Source organism: Staurois parvus, unplaced genomic scaffold (assembly GCF_062004578.1).
Source record: "Staurois parvus isolate SC_StPar_1 unplaced genomic scaffold, SC_StPar_1.0 ptg000380l, whole genome shotgun sequence".
Lineage (NCBI taxonomy): Eukaryota > Metazoa > Chordata > Amphibia > Anura > Ranidae > Staurois > Staurois parvus.
Window position 1 is genome coordinate 2,758,043 of NW_028318176.1, and position 14,611 is coordinate 2,772,653.

Consider the following 14,611-nt stretch of genomic DNA (forward strand, 5'->3'; position numbering starts at 1 on the left):
ATTGGCAGAGAGGGGTGGAGGACACTGAATGGAGGCCAGTGGAAGGATTGGTAGAGAGGGGTGGAGTACACTGAATGGAGGCCAGTGGAAGGATTGGTAGTAGGGGGGGGGGGGGGCACTGAATGGAAGCCAATGAAGGGATTAGCAGAGGGGGGAGGAGGGGGGCACTGAATGGAAGCCAATGGAGGGATTTGCAGAGAGGGGTGGAGGACACTGACTGGAAGCCGATGGAAGGATTGGCAGAGAGGAGTGGAGGACATTGAATAGAGGCCAGAGGAGGGATTATCAGAGAGGGGTGGAGGACACTGAGCGGTTGGTAAGGTGGATGGGTCTTGTAACATGCATGATAGACTAAAGGGGGGTAGTCTGTACAGAGGTTGGCCAATGAGGAGGGAGTTGCAGTCATCAAGACGAGAGATAACAATAAAGGGACTTAGTAGCTAGGTATGTTAGGACTTTGGAGGTAAATGGGAACAAGGATACAGATCTTAAGTCATGCAGGCTGGTGGGTCCAGTGAGGGCTTTTTCAGTACGAAGTTGAGCAGATACTGTTGTAGAGGGTTGGGGGAAGCTGCCAGTAAAGAGGGTGAGATTGAAGATGAGTTAGCAAAGAATAGAGCGAAAGGATGACCAGAGTAGGTGTGAGGGAATGGGGTCCGGGGAGAGGTGGATAGGTGGGCTTCAGAGAGTCAAAAGAGGAAAGTGTTGAATGTGGTGGCAGAAATGGGATGGTAATTGGGGATAGATAACTGAACAGTGGTAATCATCACAAATTGGCACGGGCAGAGAATGCGGTAGTGGCTGGTGGTGGTGGATGGATGGAGAGTTAAAGGTAGAAAAGAGTTGACAAGACCTGAACGAGAGATGTTGTCCAGATGGAACCAAACCCAACAAAGAGATCGGAAATTCGGATCCGACAGGTCAAGAAGGTCCCAGGACCTCAAAAATGTAGCTGAACTGTCCAGACTAAATGTGTTCCCATGGGGGCCATAGTTCTTAAATGTACAGCAACCCTCCTATTATCCCCTCCCCCACAGCCACATACTATTATTGTATGACCAATGCCATCCAAATAATTCTTACTTTAATTTTCCAAAGTTACCCGTCTACAAGGAGACCTGTATAGACCAATGAGGATGGAGGAGGACCGGAGTCACATGACTGAGAGGATACTAAAGTTCACCCTGGAGATCATCTACCTGCTGACCGGAGAGGTGAGAAGGATTCTGGGAGGTCACATGACATCACATAGACCTGACCAGAGAGGTGAGGAGGATTCTGGGAGGTCACATGACATCACTATTGGTTTTTCTACAGAGTCTTCCTCTTGTGAAGTATGGGGACCATATGACCATCAAAGTTCCTCGATATCGCTCCCTAAAATTTAAGGACAACAACAGGCAGAAGATTCGGCAAATCATCAACAAGATGACGGAGCTGCTGACAGGAGAGGTGAGCGGTGCTGGGAATTCTGGGACATTCTCCAGTAACAGACAAGGGATATGTGTGGATGGTGACTGTATCATTGTGTGTGTCAGGTTCCTATAAGGTGTCAGGGTGTCACTGTCTATTTCTCCATGTAGGAGTGGGAGTATTTAGAAGGACACAAGGACCTCTACAAGGACGTCATGATGGACAATCAGCCGCCCCTCACATCACCAGGTAAGAGGAGACTTTATTGGAAAGGAGAGAGCAGTACGGAGGCTCCAGCTAGATGCCCCATCATCTGATAAACACATAGAAACAATGGATTCAGTCAGTGTGTGTGTTTCCTACAGATGGATCCAGTCATGGGAACCCACTAGAGAGATGTCCCCGTCCTCTGTATTCCCGGGATTCCACACAGGAAGGTCACACCATCCCTCACCATCATCAGGTAGATGGATCCAGTCATGGGAACCCACCAGAGAGATGTCCCCGTCCTCTGTATTCCCGGGATTCCACACCGGAAGGTCACACCATCCTTCACCATCATCAGGTAGATGAGGAACAATCACTGATAGTTGTGATTTATACACAAGCATGTTTGTTACAAAAAATGTTTCGATTTATATTCAGAGTACTCAGTGTGGAAACCTCGGGGATTATAACATTGTTGTTAAAGAAGAGTATAAAGAGGAGGATGAGGAATATGGAGTTATGGAGGAGTTTTCAGAAGGACACAAGGATATGATGGAGTCACCTAATACCAGGCACCCACTAGAGAGATGTCCCCGTCCTTACAGCTACCATAATCAGGTTGGTGTTCAGGAGCTTCTACAATGTGGAAGAGACTCAACATTCTGATAAGAGGAGATGACGAGGCTTTATGAGACAAATCTAAAAGTGGAGATAAAACATGAGGACACAACTGGATAGTCTTCTCATATGTGAATGGACAATCCTCATCCAAGAACCTATGTAGCTGATGGTAAACTAATGTCCATCATTTATGGTGAGATCCCACCTAGTCATGTGGTTTGGCCCTCTAACTAATGAGGCTTTCATTCCCTTTTGTTCCTCTATGATACAATGTATATTCTTCTATATATTTGCTCAGTTATGTAGCATCGGTGCCCACCTGCACTCCCGTATATGTCAGTAAATCAGGCCCGGCCTATAGACCCTACAAGATGCCATTTGTCTATGTGGTCTCACATTATTCCAGCTTATATTTTACAGATGTTATTTTCGATCCTTCTCTTGGTTTAGGGTGAAGATCTAACCGGAATAAAACACGAGGTGGAAGTAGAAGAAGAGCCGTATGGAAGGGATGATCGGCAGTCTATGGAGGAGGATGGAATAATACGAATATTTATAGAGGAGGACACTCCTACAGAGATCAGCACAGGTGGGCCATGAACACTAAATCCATTCCTCCACCCATACTGCTCACTGATTGGTCCAGAGTAGGGTGGGGACTTTCCAAGAAGTAGCTTGACATCACTGACCAAATATGGCCATATTTGGCCAGTCTGGCCAATGACATTAAATAAATATGGCCATTGGCCATATCTGGTCAATATCATCTCTTGGGAGATCCCGCCCCTTTGTTTAGTTTTAGAGGCAGGGCCTAGGAGATGTCCTCCATCTTGAGTCGCTATGACAGAGTATGGGTACTCCTATACCCCTTAATCATTCATATTTTGAGGGATTATCTGAGAGCCCCCTTCTGGTTAAAGTGGTCTTGAAGATTCTGATAAGCCCCCTGCCTGCAGACCCCCACAACCACCAGGCCAGGGTTGTGGTGAAGAGGTCCTTGAGTTTTGGGTTTTCATCGACATGGTGGTTTTGCCAGGGAGATCCCCTCACTGACCTCAATGGTGTTTGGATCTGGCACCAGAATTTTAGTACTGTTTGCTGAACCCGCCTAGAGCCCAACCCAAACCCAAACCAAGTATGCGTGGCTTATCTCTGGTCCTGACCCCTGCTCTGACTGCTACACTGCATATGTATTGTTGTACATGACATTGTCCTGACTGTTGTAATCTGTACGCTATGTTGTAAGATACATAGTCATGACCCCTGCACTGTATAGACTGTTGTACATTACACACTCCTGACCCCTGCACTATATACTCCATGTTGTACATTACACACTCCTGACCCCTGCACTATATACTCCATGTTGTACATTACACACTCCTGACCCCTGCACTATATACTCCATGTTGTACATTACATCCCCCTGACCCCTGCACTATATACTCCATGTTGTACATTACATACTCCTGACCCCTGCACTATATACTGTATGTTGTACATTCCACACTCCTGACCCCTGCACTATATACTCCGTGTTGTACATTACATCCTCCTGACCCTTGCACTATACACTGTGTTGAACATTACTCACTGCTGCCCTCTATATTTTCAGGCAAATCTTACCTTTCCCACCATCAGAGTTCATACATGGAGGAGAAGCCGTATTCTTGTCCTGAGTGTGGGAAATGTTTTTCGAAAAAGACCGGTCTTCAAAGACATCAGAAATTGCACACCAACGAGAAGCCGTTCTCCTGCACCCAGTGCGGGAAAAGTTTTCAGCGAAAATCCCAACATATCAGACATCAGATCTATCATTCGGGCAAGAAGCCGTATTCCTGTGAATATTGTGGTCAGGGTTATCTGGATAAATCCACGTTCGTCACACACCAGAGGTCTCACACGGGGGAGAAGCCGTACGCCTGCTCTGAGTGTGGGAAATGTTTTTCGGACAAGGCCTATCTTACCAGACACTGGCGCTCTCACACCTTGGAGAAGCCGTATTCCTGTCTGGAGTGCGGGAAACGTTTTTCGGACAAGTCCAATCTTTCCAGGCATCGGAGGGCTCACAGGAGCGTGTTGCCATATTCCTGCCCTGAGTGCAAGAAGAGCTTTGTGCAGAGATCTGAATTCGTCAGACATCAGAGGACGCACACTGGCGAGAAGCCGTTTTCCTGCTCAGAGTGCGGGAAATGTTATTCGCAGAGGGGCCATCTTTCTGAACACCAGAAAGTGCACGTGGGAGTGAAGTCTCACTCCTGTCCTGAGTGTGGGAAATGTTTTTTACGTAATTCACAACTGGTCTGGCATCAAAGGTCTCACAGGGTAGAAATCGGAGTTGTGTCCTGAGTGCGGGAAATGTTTCTCACTTGAAGTCCAGTCTTGCTGTACATAAGAGGTCCCACCCAACCATCATGGTGTATTAGTGTCCCGCGTGCTGGATATTTGTTAGATGAATGCCACGAGCATTTGCTCAGTGAATTCTTACTGTATCATGCTTCGAATGTCGATTTCTTGTGACTGTCAGCTCCAACTAGTGGTCGTAATTCGGTAGTCTCATGATGGTGGCATTTCAGGAAAAAAAAAAAAACCTGATTATGGCCGCTGGATGGAACTGGAGGACTAGACACGGGTTCCAATACTTCCATATTTTATCTCAAACCAAGTTTTAGCCTTGACCTAAATATTAGGCGGTTGAAGACAATTGTTTGCCTTGAGTTGGGGGCTGGCCTGAAAGCCAGGAGGGTGAGGGTCTTATTCAGGCACTTCCTGTTATGCCATTGCACCGGTCTCCCAACCGATCTCCCGCGTTGTCACCCTGTCCCATGCGCCCCTGGTGAGGGCTACAAGCAACTGTGCTGACTCAGATTAGTCAGGCATGGTCCACCAACGTCATCATCTGAGTGCTGGTCCAGAGCAATGGGGTGCAGCTGACACTGGAATAGGGTGGAGGAGATCAGCAGCTGAGATGGAGGAAAACATGGCGGCTGTGTGCTATGTGCAGGATACAGGGGCAAACTATCCGTCACTGAGGGTTTTATGTCTATTTTAATAAAGGGTCTAATTTATATTTGTCATATTAATGATTTGTGTCCCGATGGTAGAAAGTTCTCCTCTCGGAGACAGTGAGTAGAAGACACTCTCAGACTGAGGCCAGAGCATCCATCATGTTCATGATCCTGAATAAACGAATATATTGGAATATCGGTTTATCGTTCATATCACGATGGGCTGAGAGACTTTTAATCATTAACAAAATCTGTGTAAGTCTCATCCTCCCCATCCCTGTTCTATGAGTCTCCTCTGAGGTCCAACATCAACCAACCCCATGAAGATCATTCACTCCACACTGTACTAAATTAACCCCCCGTAGTGTGTATGGTGCTCAGTAAAGATATTTCAACCAATGAGTTGGTAAGGTTCTTACTCGTAAGCCTTCTCCGTGTGTCTCTGTTGGGTTGTCTCTTTCCTGACCAAGTTGTGGAGGAAATGTGTAGATGTGTCACCTTACAGATTGATTGGGACCATCACAGATCCCCAGAAGAGAGGTTCCTCCACACAGGTGAGATCACGAGCAGAACAGCATGTCTCTGTGCTGACCATGTTGTGGAGGAAATGTGTAGATGTACTGTATGTCCTTACAGATTTATATAGTTAGTCTGGTTGAAAAAGAAGGCACAAGTCCATCCAGTTCAACCAAGAGAAGAAATTGCAAAGGGAATATGTAAAATTGTCAACTCACTCATTGATTGGAACAGTCATGGATCCCCAGAAAAGAAGTTCCTCTACACAGGTGAGATCACGAGCAGGACATGGACTCCAAGCCTTTCTCCATGGGTCTCCGTTGGGTTGTCTCTGTGCTGACCAAGTTGTGGAGGAAATGTGTAGATGTGTCACCTTACAGATTGATTGGGACAATCATTAATTGCCATAGTGTACCTAGTGCTCAGTAAATACACTTTATTCAATGACTTGAGTTGTGTAAGGTTCTTACAAGCCTTGGGTCCACCAAGGATCCCCAATAGAGAGGTTCCTTCATACAGGTGAGATCATGATGAGCAGGACATGGACTCCAAGCCTTTCTCCATAGGTCTCCGTTGGGTTCTCTCTGTGCTGACCAAGTTGTGGAGGAAATGTGTAGATGTGTCACCTTACAGATTGATCGGGACCATCACAGATTCCCCAGAAGAGAAGTTTCTCCACACAGGTGAGATCACGAGCAGAACATGGACTCCAAGCCCTTCTCCATGGGTCTCCATTGGGTTGTCTCTGTACTGACTAAGTTGTGGAGGAAATGTGTAGATGTATGTCCTTACAGATTTATATAGTTAATCTGGTTGAAAAAAAAGCCATCCAGCTCAACCAAGAAGAAATTGTGAAGGGAAGAGCAGTTGTCAACTTACTTATTGATTGGAACAGTCATGGATCCCCAGAAAAGAAGTTCCTCCACACAGGTGAGGTCATGATGAGCAGAACATGGACTACAAGCCTTTCTCCATGTGTCTCTGTTGGGCTGTCTCTGTGCTGACCAAGTTGTGGAGGAAATGTGTAGATGTGTCACCTTACAGATTTATTGGGACCATCACTAATCCCCAGAAGAGAAGTTCTTCCACACAGGTGAGATCATGAGCAGAACATGGACTCCAAGCCTTTCTCCATGCGTCTCCGTTGGGTTGTCTCTGTGCTGATCAATTTGTGGAGGACATGTGTCACCATACAGATTGAATGGGACCATCACAGATCCCCAGAAGAGAAGTTTTTCACACAGGTGAGATCATGAGCAGAAAAAGGACTCCAAGCCTTTCTCCATGGGTCTCCGTTGGGTTTTGTCACGTACCTGGTTGTGGAGCCTGACGTGGAGAGGAGGCATCCTCTTATGACTCCCGCTCGGAGCCCCTGATAGTGATGGTCCCAATAAATCTGTAAGGTGACACATCTACACATTTCCTCCACAATTTGGTCAGCACAGAGACAACTCCAACGGAGACCCATGGAGAATTGCTTGGAGTCCATGTTCTGCTCGTGATCTCACCTGTGTGGAGGAACACACACAGGTGAGATCACGTGCAGAAAATGGACTCCAAGCCTTTCTTTATGTGTCTCCTTTGGGCTGTCTCTGTGCTGACCAAGTTGTGGAGGAAATGTGTAGATGTGTCACCTTACAGATTGAATGGGACCATCACAGATCCCCAGAAGAGAAGTTCTTCCAGACAGGTGAGATGACGAGCAGAACATGGACTCCAAGCCTTTCTCCATGGGTCTCCGTTGGATTGTCTCTGTACTGACCAAGCTGTGGAGGAAATGTGTCACCATACAGATTGAATGGGACGATCACAGATCCCCAGAAGAGAAGTTCCTCCACACAGGGGAGATCACGAGCAGAACATAGACTCCAAGCCTTTCTCCATGGGTCTCCGTTGGGTTGTCTCTGTGCTGACCAAGTTGTGGAGGACATACAGTATGTCACCTTGCAGATTGATTGGGACCAGCAGTGATTCCCCAGAAGAGAAGTTCCTCCACACAGGTGAGATGACGAGCAGAACATGGACTCAAAGCATTTCTCCATGGGTCTCCGTTGGGTTGTCTCTGTGCTGACCAAGCTGTGGAGGAAATGTGTAGATGTATGGCCTTACAGATTTATATAGTTAGTCTGGTTGAAAAAAAGTCACACGTTTATTCAGTTCAACCAAGAAAAGAAATTGTAAAAGGAATAGCAGGAGTTGTCAACTTACTCATTGATTGGAACAGTCATGGATCCCCAGAAAAGAAGTTCCTCCACACAGGTGAGGTCATGATGAGCAGAACATGGACTACTAGCCTTTCTCTGTGTGTCTCTGTTGGGTTGTCTCTGTGCTGACCAAGTTGTGGAGGAAATGTGTAGATGTATGACCTTACAGAGGTGTCATCTCATAGACTAACTGGGACAATCATGGAACCTGGGAGGAGACCTCATACAAGTGTAGATGTATCACCTTACAGATTGATTGGGGCAATCAAATTTCTCCTGAACAGAGGTTCCTCTACACAGGTGTGGTCATGATGAGCAGAACATGGACACTAAGCCTTTCTCCATGTATCTCTGTTGGGTTGTCTCTGCTGATCAAGTTGAGGAAATGTGTAGGTGTCACCTTACAGATTGGGACAATAACGGATCCCCAGATGAGAGATTCCCCCACACAGGTGAGATCATGATGAGCAGAACATGGACTCAAAGCCTTTCTCCATGTGTTTCTGTTGGGTTGACTCTATGCTGACCAAGTTCTGGAGGAAATGTGCGGAGGTGTCACAGATGCGTTAATGATGAGAAGACCATGGACTGCTTCTTCATGAGGGACGCAAAGGGGGTGGATCTTCAGATAGATATTTAAAGCTGAAATCTGAGCTAAAAAAATATTGTCATGAAGTGTGTTTCCAGCATGAAGACTGATGCACATATAGGTGGCGCCTTGGAAGAAGACCCACTTCCGTGATGCCATGTGTATGTGTTGTGCTGGCATTAATGGGTTAAAATAGTTGAAGACTACAACAGAGGTCAGTAGTATGTAAGTTCTGCCTTCTGGTCAGCTGCTTCCCTGCCGAGCTCTGCGTATCGGACCAGCCGCTTCCCTGCCGAGCTCTTCGTATCGGACCAGCCGCTTCCCTACCGAGCTCTTCGTATCGGACCAACCGCTTCCCTGCCGAGCTCTGCGTATCGGACCAGCCGCTTCCCTGCCGAGCTCTGCGTATCGGACCAGCCGCTTCCCTGCCGAACTCTTCGTATCGGACCAGCCGCTTCCCTGCCGAGCTCTGCGTATCGGACCAGTCGCTTCCCTGCCAAGCTCTTCATATCGGACCAGCTGCTTCCCTGCCGAGCTCTGCGTATCGGACCAGCCGCTTCCCTGCCGAGCTCTGCGTATCGGACCAGCCGCTTCCCTGCCGAGCTCTTCGTATCGGACCAGCCGCTTCCCTACCGAGCTCTTCGTATTGGACCAGCCGCTTTCCTACCAAGCTCTTCGTATCGGACCAGCCGCTTCCCTGTCGAGCTCTGCGTATCAGACCAGCAGCTTCTCTGCCAAGCTCTTCGTATCGGACCAGCCGCTTCCCTACCGAGCTCTTCGTATCAGACCTGCCGCTTCCCTGCCGAGCTCTGCGTATCGTACCAGCCGCTTCCCTGCCGAGCTCTGCGTATTGGACCAGCCGCTTCCCTGCCGAGATCTGTGTATCGGACCTGCCGAGCTCTGCGTATCGGACTAGCCGCTTCCCTGACGAGCTCTGCGTATCGGACCTGCCGCTTCCCTGCGGACCTCTGCATATCGAATATTTCTTCATAAATTAAGGCCAAACTGTATTCTGCTACAAGTCTTTGGTAAAAAATCCCAATGAGAAAATGAAATAGATGCTAATAGTCTGCAGAAGATCTGCTGAGGAAGAAAATAGATGCTAATAGTCTGCAGGAGATCTGCTCAAATTGCATCAATAGGAGACCACCACCCCATCTAGGATCTCCAGGTCCCATGCCACCATCTTCTGAAACCACCACCCCATCTTTGACCCCCAGATCCCATGCCACCATCTTCTCAAGTGACATCACCAGGAGAGGGTGGAAATAGATGCTAATAGTCTGCAGGAAATCTGCTGAGGAAGGAAATAGAGGACAGCTATATTCTATGTTCTCCAGTTCCCATGCCACCATCTGCTGAGACCACCACCCCATCTAGAATCTCCAAATCCCATGCCACCATCTTCTCAAGTGACATCACAAGGAGACCACCACCCCATCAAGGATCTCCAGGTCCCATGCCACCATTTTCTGAGACCACCACCCCATCTAGGACCTCCAGTTCCCATGCCACCATCTTCTCAAGTGACATCACAAGGAGACCACCACCCCATCTAGGATCTCCAGGTCCCATGCCACCATTTTCTGAAACCACCATCCCATCTAGGACCTCCAGTTCCCATGACACCATCTTCTCAAGTGACATCACAAGGAGACCACCACCCCATCTAGGATCTCCAGGTCCCATGCCACCATCTTCTGAGACCACCACCCCATCTTTGACTCCCAGATCCCATGCCACCATCTTCTCAAGTGACATCACCAGGAGAGGGTGGAAATAGATGCTAAGAGTCTGCAGGAGATCTGCTAAGAAAGGAAATAGATGGTAATAGTCTGCAGATCTGCTAAAGTGACATCAATAGGAGACCACCACCCCATCTAGGATCTCCAGATCCCAAGTCACCATCTTCTCAAGCTACATCACCAGAAAACCACCACCCCATCTAGGTTCTCCAGGTCCCATGCCACCATCTTCTGAGACCACCACCCCACCTAGGATCTCCAGATCCCATGTCACCATCTTCTCAAGTTACATCACCAGGAGAGGAGGGAAATAGATGGTAATAGTCTGCAGGAGATCCCATGAGGAAGGGAAATAGATGGTAATAGTCTGCAGGAGATCCGCCGAGGAAGGAAATAGATGGTAATAGTCTGCAGGAGCTCAACCAAGGAAGGAAATAGATAATAGTCTGCAGGAGATCCACCGCGGAAGGAAATAGATGATCATAGTCTGCAGGAGATCTGCTGAGGAAGGAAATAGAGGACAGCTATATTCTCCAGGTCCCATGCCACCATCTTCTGAGACCACCACCCCATCTAGGATCTCCAAATCCCATGCCACCATCTTCTGAGACCACCACCCCATCTAGGATCTCCAAATCCCATGCCACCATCTTCTCAAGTGACATCACAAGGAGACCACCACCCATCTAGGATCTCCAGGTCCCATGCCACCATTTTCTGAGACCACCACCCCATCTAGGACCTCCAGATCCCATGCCACCGTCTTCTCAACTGACATCACCAAGAGACCACCACTCCATCTAGGATCTCTAGGTCCCATGCCACCATCTTCTGAGACCACCACCCCATCTAGGATCTCCAAATCCCATGTCTCCATCTTCTCAAGTGACATCACCAGGAGACCACCACTCCATCTAGGATCTCCAAATCCCATGCCACCATCTTCTCAAGTGACATCACCAGGAGACCACCACTCCATCTAGGACCTCCAGGTCCCATGCCACAATCCTCTAAAGTGACATCACCAGGCCATTTTCTTCCTCTGGGTTCTTTGAACCGACCCCCTAAGAAAAGACAGCAGTGCATGCACAGTGCAGTGGAGATTTTCCAGCGCATGCACAGTAAGACTGAGATGGCCTTAAGCCTCCTGAGATGCGTGACATTGGACCAAGGAGGATTTGGGTGGGGGATGACATCATTAGCATTCTTGCCTAGATGTGAAAGGGTCTTTTTCCCACAGAAAAGGTACCTATACCCCCCCATAAACATTTGATGTCCAATTTTGGGAGGAGGAAAAAAACTATATGGCTATGGCATCAAGAAAGGGGCCTCAAAGCCCGATGAATGCCTTGTATTTACAGTTGTGTTCAAAATAATAGCAGTGTGTTGAAAAAAGTGAATAAAGCTGAAAATCCTTCTAATAGCTTTTATTTCCATACACACAAATGCATTGTGAACACTACACATTCTATTCCAAATCAAAACATGAAGAAAAATAGATCAAATTTGTGTTGTTCCTCTAAACAAATTGAAGAAAAGTGAATATTAGACTGTTCAAAAAAATAGCAGTGTTTGTATTCTTCTTTACAAACTCAAACATTCACTATATAAACTGAAAAATGTTTGAAGATTTTGCTTTCCTTTTGAATCCCTAATGAATATTTAGTTGTATAAGCACTGTTTCTGAGAACTGCTGTACATCTGTGTTGCATGGAGTCAACCAACTTCTGGCACCTGTGAACAGGTATTCCAGCCCAGGATGATTGGACTACATTCCACAGTTCTTCTCTATATCTTGGTTTTGCCTCAGAAACTGCATTTTTGATGTCACCCCACAAGTTTTCTATTGGATTAAGATCCGGGGATTGGGCTAGCCACTCCATAACGTCAATCTTGTTGGTCTGGAACCAAGATGTTGCCCGTTTACTGGTGTGTTTGGGCTCGTTGTATTGTTGGAACACCCATTTCAAGGGCATTTCCTCTTCAGCATAAGGCAGCATGACCTCTTCAAGTATTCTGATGTATTCAAACTGATCCATGATCCCTGGTATGATAAAAGGGCCCAAGACCGTAGTATGAGAAACATCCCCATATCATGATGCTTGCACCACCATGCTTCACTGTCTTCACAGTGTACTGTGGCTTGAATTCAGTGTTTGGGGGTCGTCTGACAAACTGTCTCTGGCCACTAGACCAAAAAAGAACAATCTTACTTTCATCAGTCCACAAAATGTTGCGCCATTTCTCTTTAGGCCAGTCAATGTGCTCTTTGGCAAATTGTAACCTCTTCAGCACGTCTTTTTTTCAACAGTGGGACTTTGCGGGGGCTTCTTGCAGATAGCTTGGCTTCACATAGGCGTCTTCTAATTGTAACAGTACTCACAGGTAACTTTAGACCTTCTTTGATCTTCCTGGAGCTGATTGTTGCCTGAGTCCTTGCCATTTTGGCTATTCTATCCATTCGAATGGTAGTTTTTCACTTTCTTCCACGTCTTTCAGGTTTTGGTTGCCATTTTAAATCATTTGCGATCATTTTAGCTTAGCAGCCTATCATTTTCTGCACTTTTTTATATGTTTTCCCCTCTCCAATTAACTTTTTAATCAAGGTACTCTGTTCTTCTGAACAATGTCTGGAACGACCCATTTTTCTCAGAATTTCAGAGAGAAATGCACTGTAACCAGCATGTACAACATTTGCTGCCTTCCTTCCTTAACCACTTGCTCTCCTGAGGATTTACCCCCCTTAATGACCAGGCCTATTTTTGCTACTCGGCGCTGCACGAATTCAACTGATAATTGCGCGGTCATGCAACGCTGCACCCAAACAAAATTTACGCCCTTTTTTTCACACAAATAGAGCTTTCTTTTGGTGGTATTTGATCACCTGTGCACTTTTTATTTTTCACGCAATAAACAAAAAAAGACCAAACATTTTGAAGAAAAATGATATTTTTTACTTTCAGCTATAAAAAATATATAGTAAACTCAAAATTAGTTATAAATTTAGGCCAAAATGTATTCTGTTACATGTTTTTGGTAAAAAAAATCCCAATAAGTGTATATTGATTGCTTTTTGTGAACGTTATAGCGTCTACAAACTATGGTATAGATACTGCAATTTACGCCATTTTTTTGCTATACAGCGCTGCGCTAGTTTAACGGACAATTGCGCGGTCATGCAATACGGTACATAAATAAAATTTATGTCCTTTTTTTCACACCAATAGAGCTTTCGTTTGGTGGTATTTGTTTGCCTGTGCGTTTTTTATTTTTTGCGCTATAAAAAAAAAGACTGACAATTTTGAGGAAAAAAAACAATATTTTGTACTTTTTGCTATAAAACATGTCCAGTAAAAATCAAATTTCGTCATAAATTTCAGCCAAAATGCATTCTGCGACATGTCTTTGCAAAACAAAACCCAATACGTGTAAATTAATTGGTTTACGTGAAAGTTATAGCGTTTACAAATGGCGGGAAAGATACTCGGATTTTTAATTTTTTTTATACTAATAATGGCGGCGATCAGCGACTTATGGCGTCGATCAGTGACTTATGGCGGCGATCAGCGACTTATGGCAGGACTGCGGCGGACATTCTGACACTGGGGGGGAACTGACTTAGGGTCACTGACATCCCCAGTGACACCAATACAATGATCAGTGCAAAAAAAAAAAACACTGACACTGTACTAATGGCACTGGGGAGAAAGGGATTAACTTTTTTTTTGCACTGAAAGGGTTAACTGTGTGAGGGGAGTGTTTTACTAGGGGGCGGGGGTGTGTTATGCAGGGAGACAGCTGATCAGGACAGAGAAACTCTTTTCTCCTGGTCACCTTGTTAGGAACTGTCAGGGAACTGACAGAAAGCAGAGCTACTGTAGCCCTGCTCTCTGTCACTGATTGTCGCTAATCGCTGGGACACAGCTGATAATAACCGGCTGTGACCCGGCGACTGACACCCGGGGCTGAGATCGGTGGTGAAGGTAGGGCGGCGGCGCGCCTCGCGCATGCCCCCTACCTGTTTTGAAACAGCACGTTTTAAAACGTGCTTTTGCCTAGCCGTGCCGCCCTGCCACTGTTTTTATACAGTGGCTGGGCGGCTAGTGGTTAAATAAGGGCAATAATTGCCACCAGTTTTTCAAAGAATGAATGACCTCACTAATGGAATTCCACACTGCTATTATTTTGAACATGCCCCTTTCAATTAGTGATTCAATTACACAGAATCAGCAGCATGCATGTCATGACTGTTGGGTCTGTTGGATTTCTATTACTCTACTACACCTGCTAGTAAATTATTTGCCATGT

The 14,611-nt window shown here is 46.4% G+C and overlaps 2 protein-coding genes across 3 annotated transcripts in view; both read left to right on the top strand.

Moving 5' to 3' along the window:
* LOC149456028 (uncharacterized) overlaps positions 1 to 5,648 on the top strand; it is a 31,594-nt gene extending 25,946 nt beyond the window's left edge. The window contains exons 17-23 of the mRNA XM_089685643.1: positions 1,099 to 1,214; positions 1,318 to 1,452; positions 1,584 to 1,662; positions 1,779 to 1,978; positions 2,059 to 2,238; positions 2,692 to 2,830; positions 3,857 to 5,648. Of these exons, the coding sequence (XP_089541769.1) occupies positions 1,099 to 1,214; positions 1,318 to 1,452; positions 1,584 to 1,662; positions 1,779 to 1,978; positions 2,059 to 2,238; positions 2,692 to 2,830; positions 3,857 to 4,590 (1,583 nt within the window). The 3' untranslated portion in view covers positions 4,591 to 5,648. The remainder of the gene's footprint in view (positions 1 to 1,098; positions 1,215 to 1,317; positions 1,453 to 1,583; positions 1,663 to 1,778; positions 1,979 to 2,058; positions 2,239 to 2,691; positions 2,831 to 3,856) is intronic.
* The window catches only part of LOC149456026 (uncharacterized), a 106,168-nt gene that overhangs the window by 43,470 nt on the left and 48,087 nt on the right, over positions 1 to 14,611 (top strand). The window lies entirely within an intron of this gene.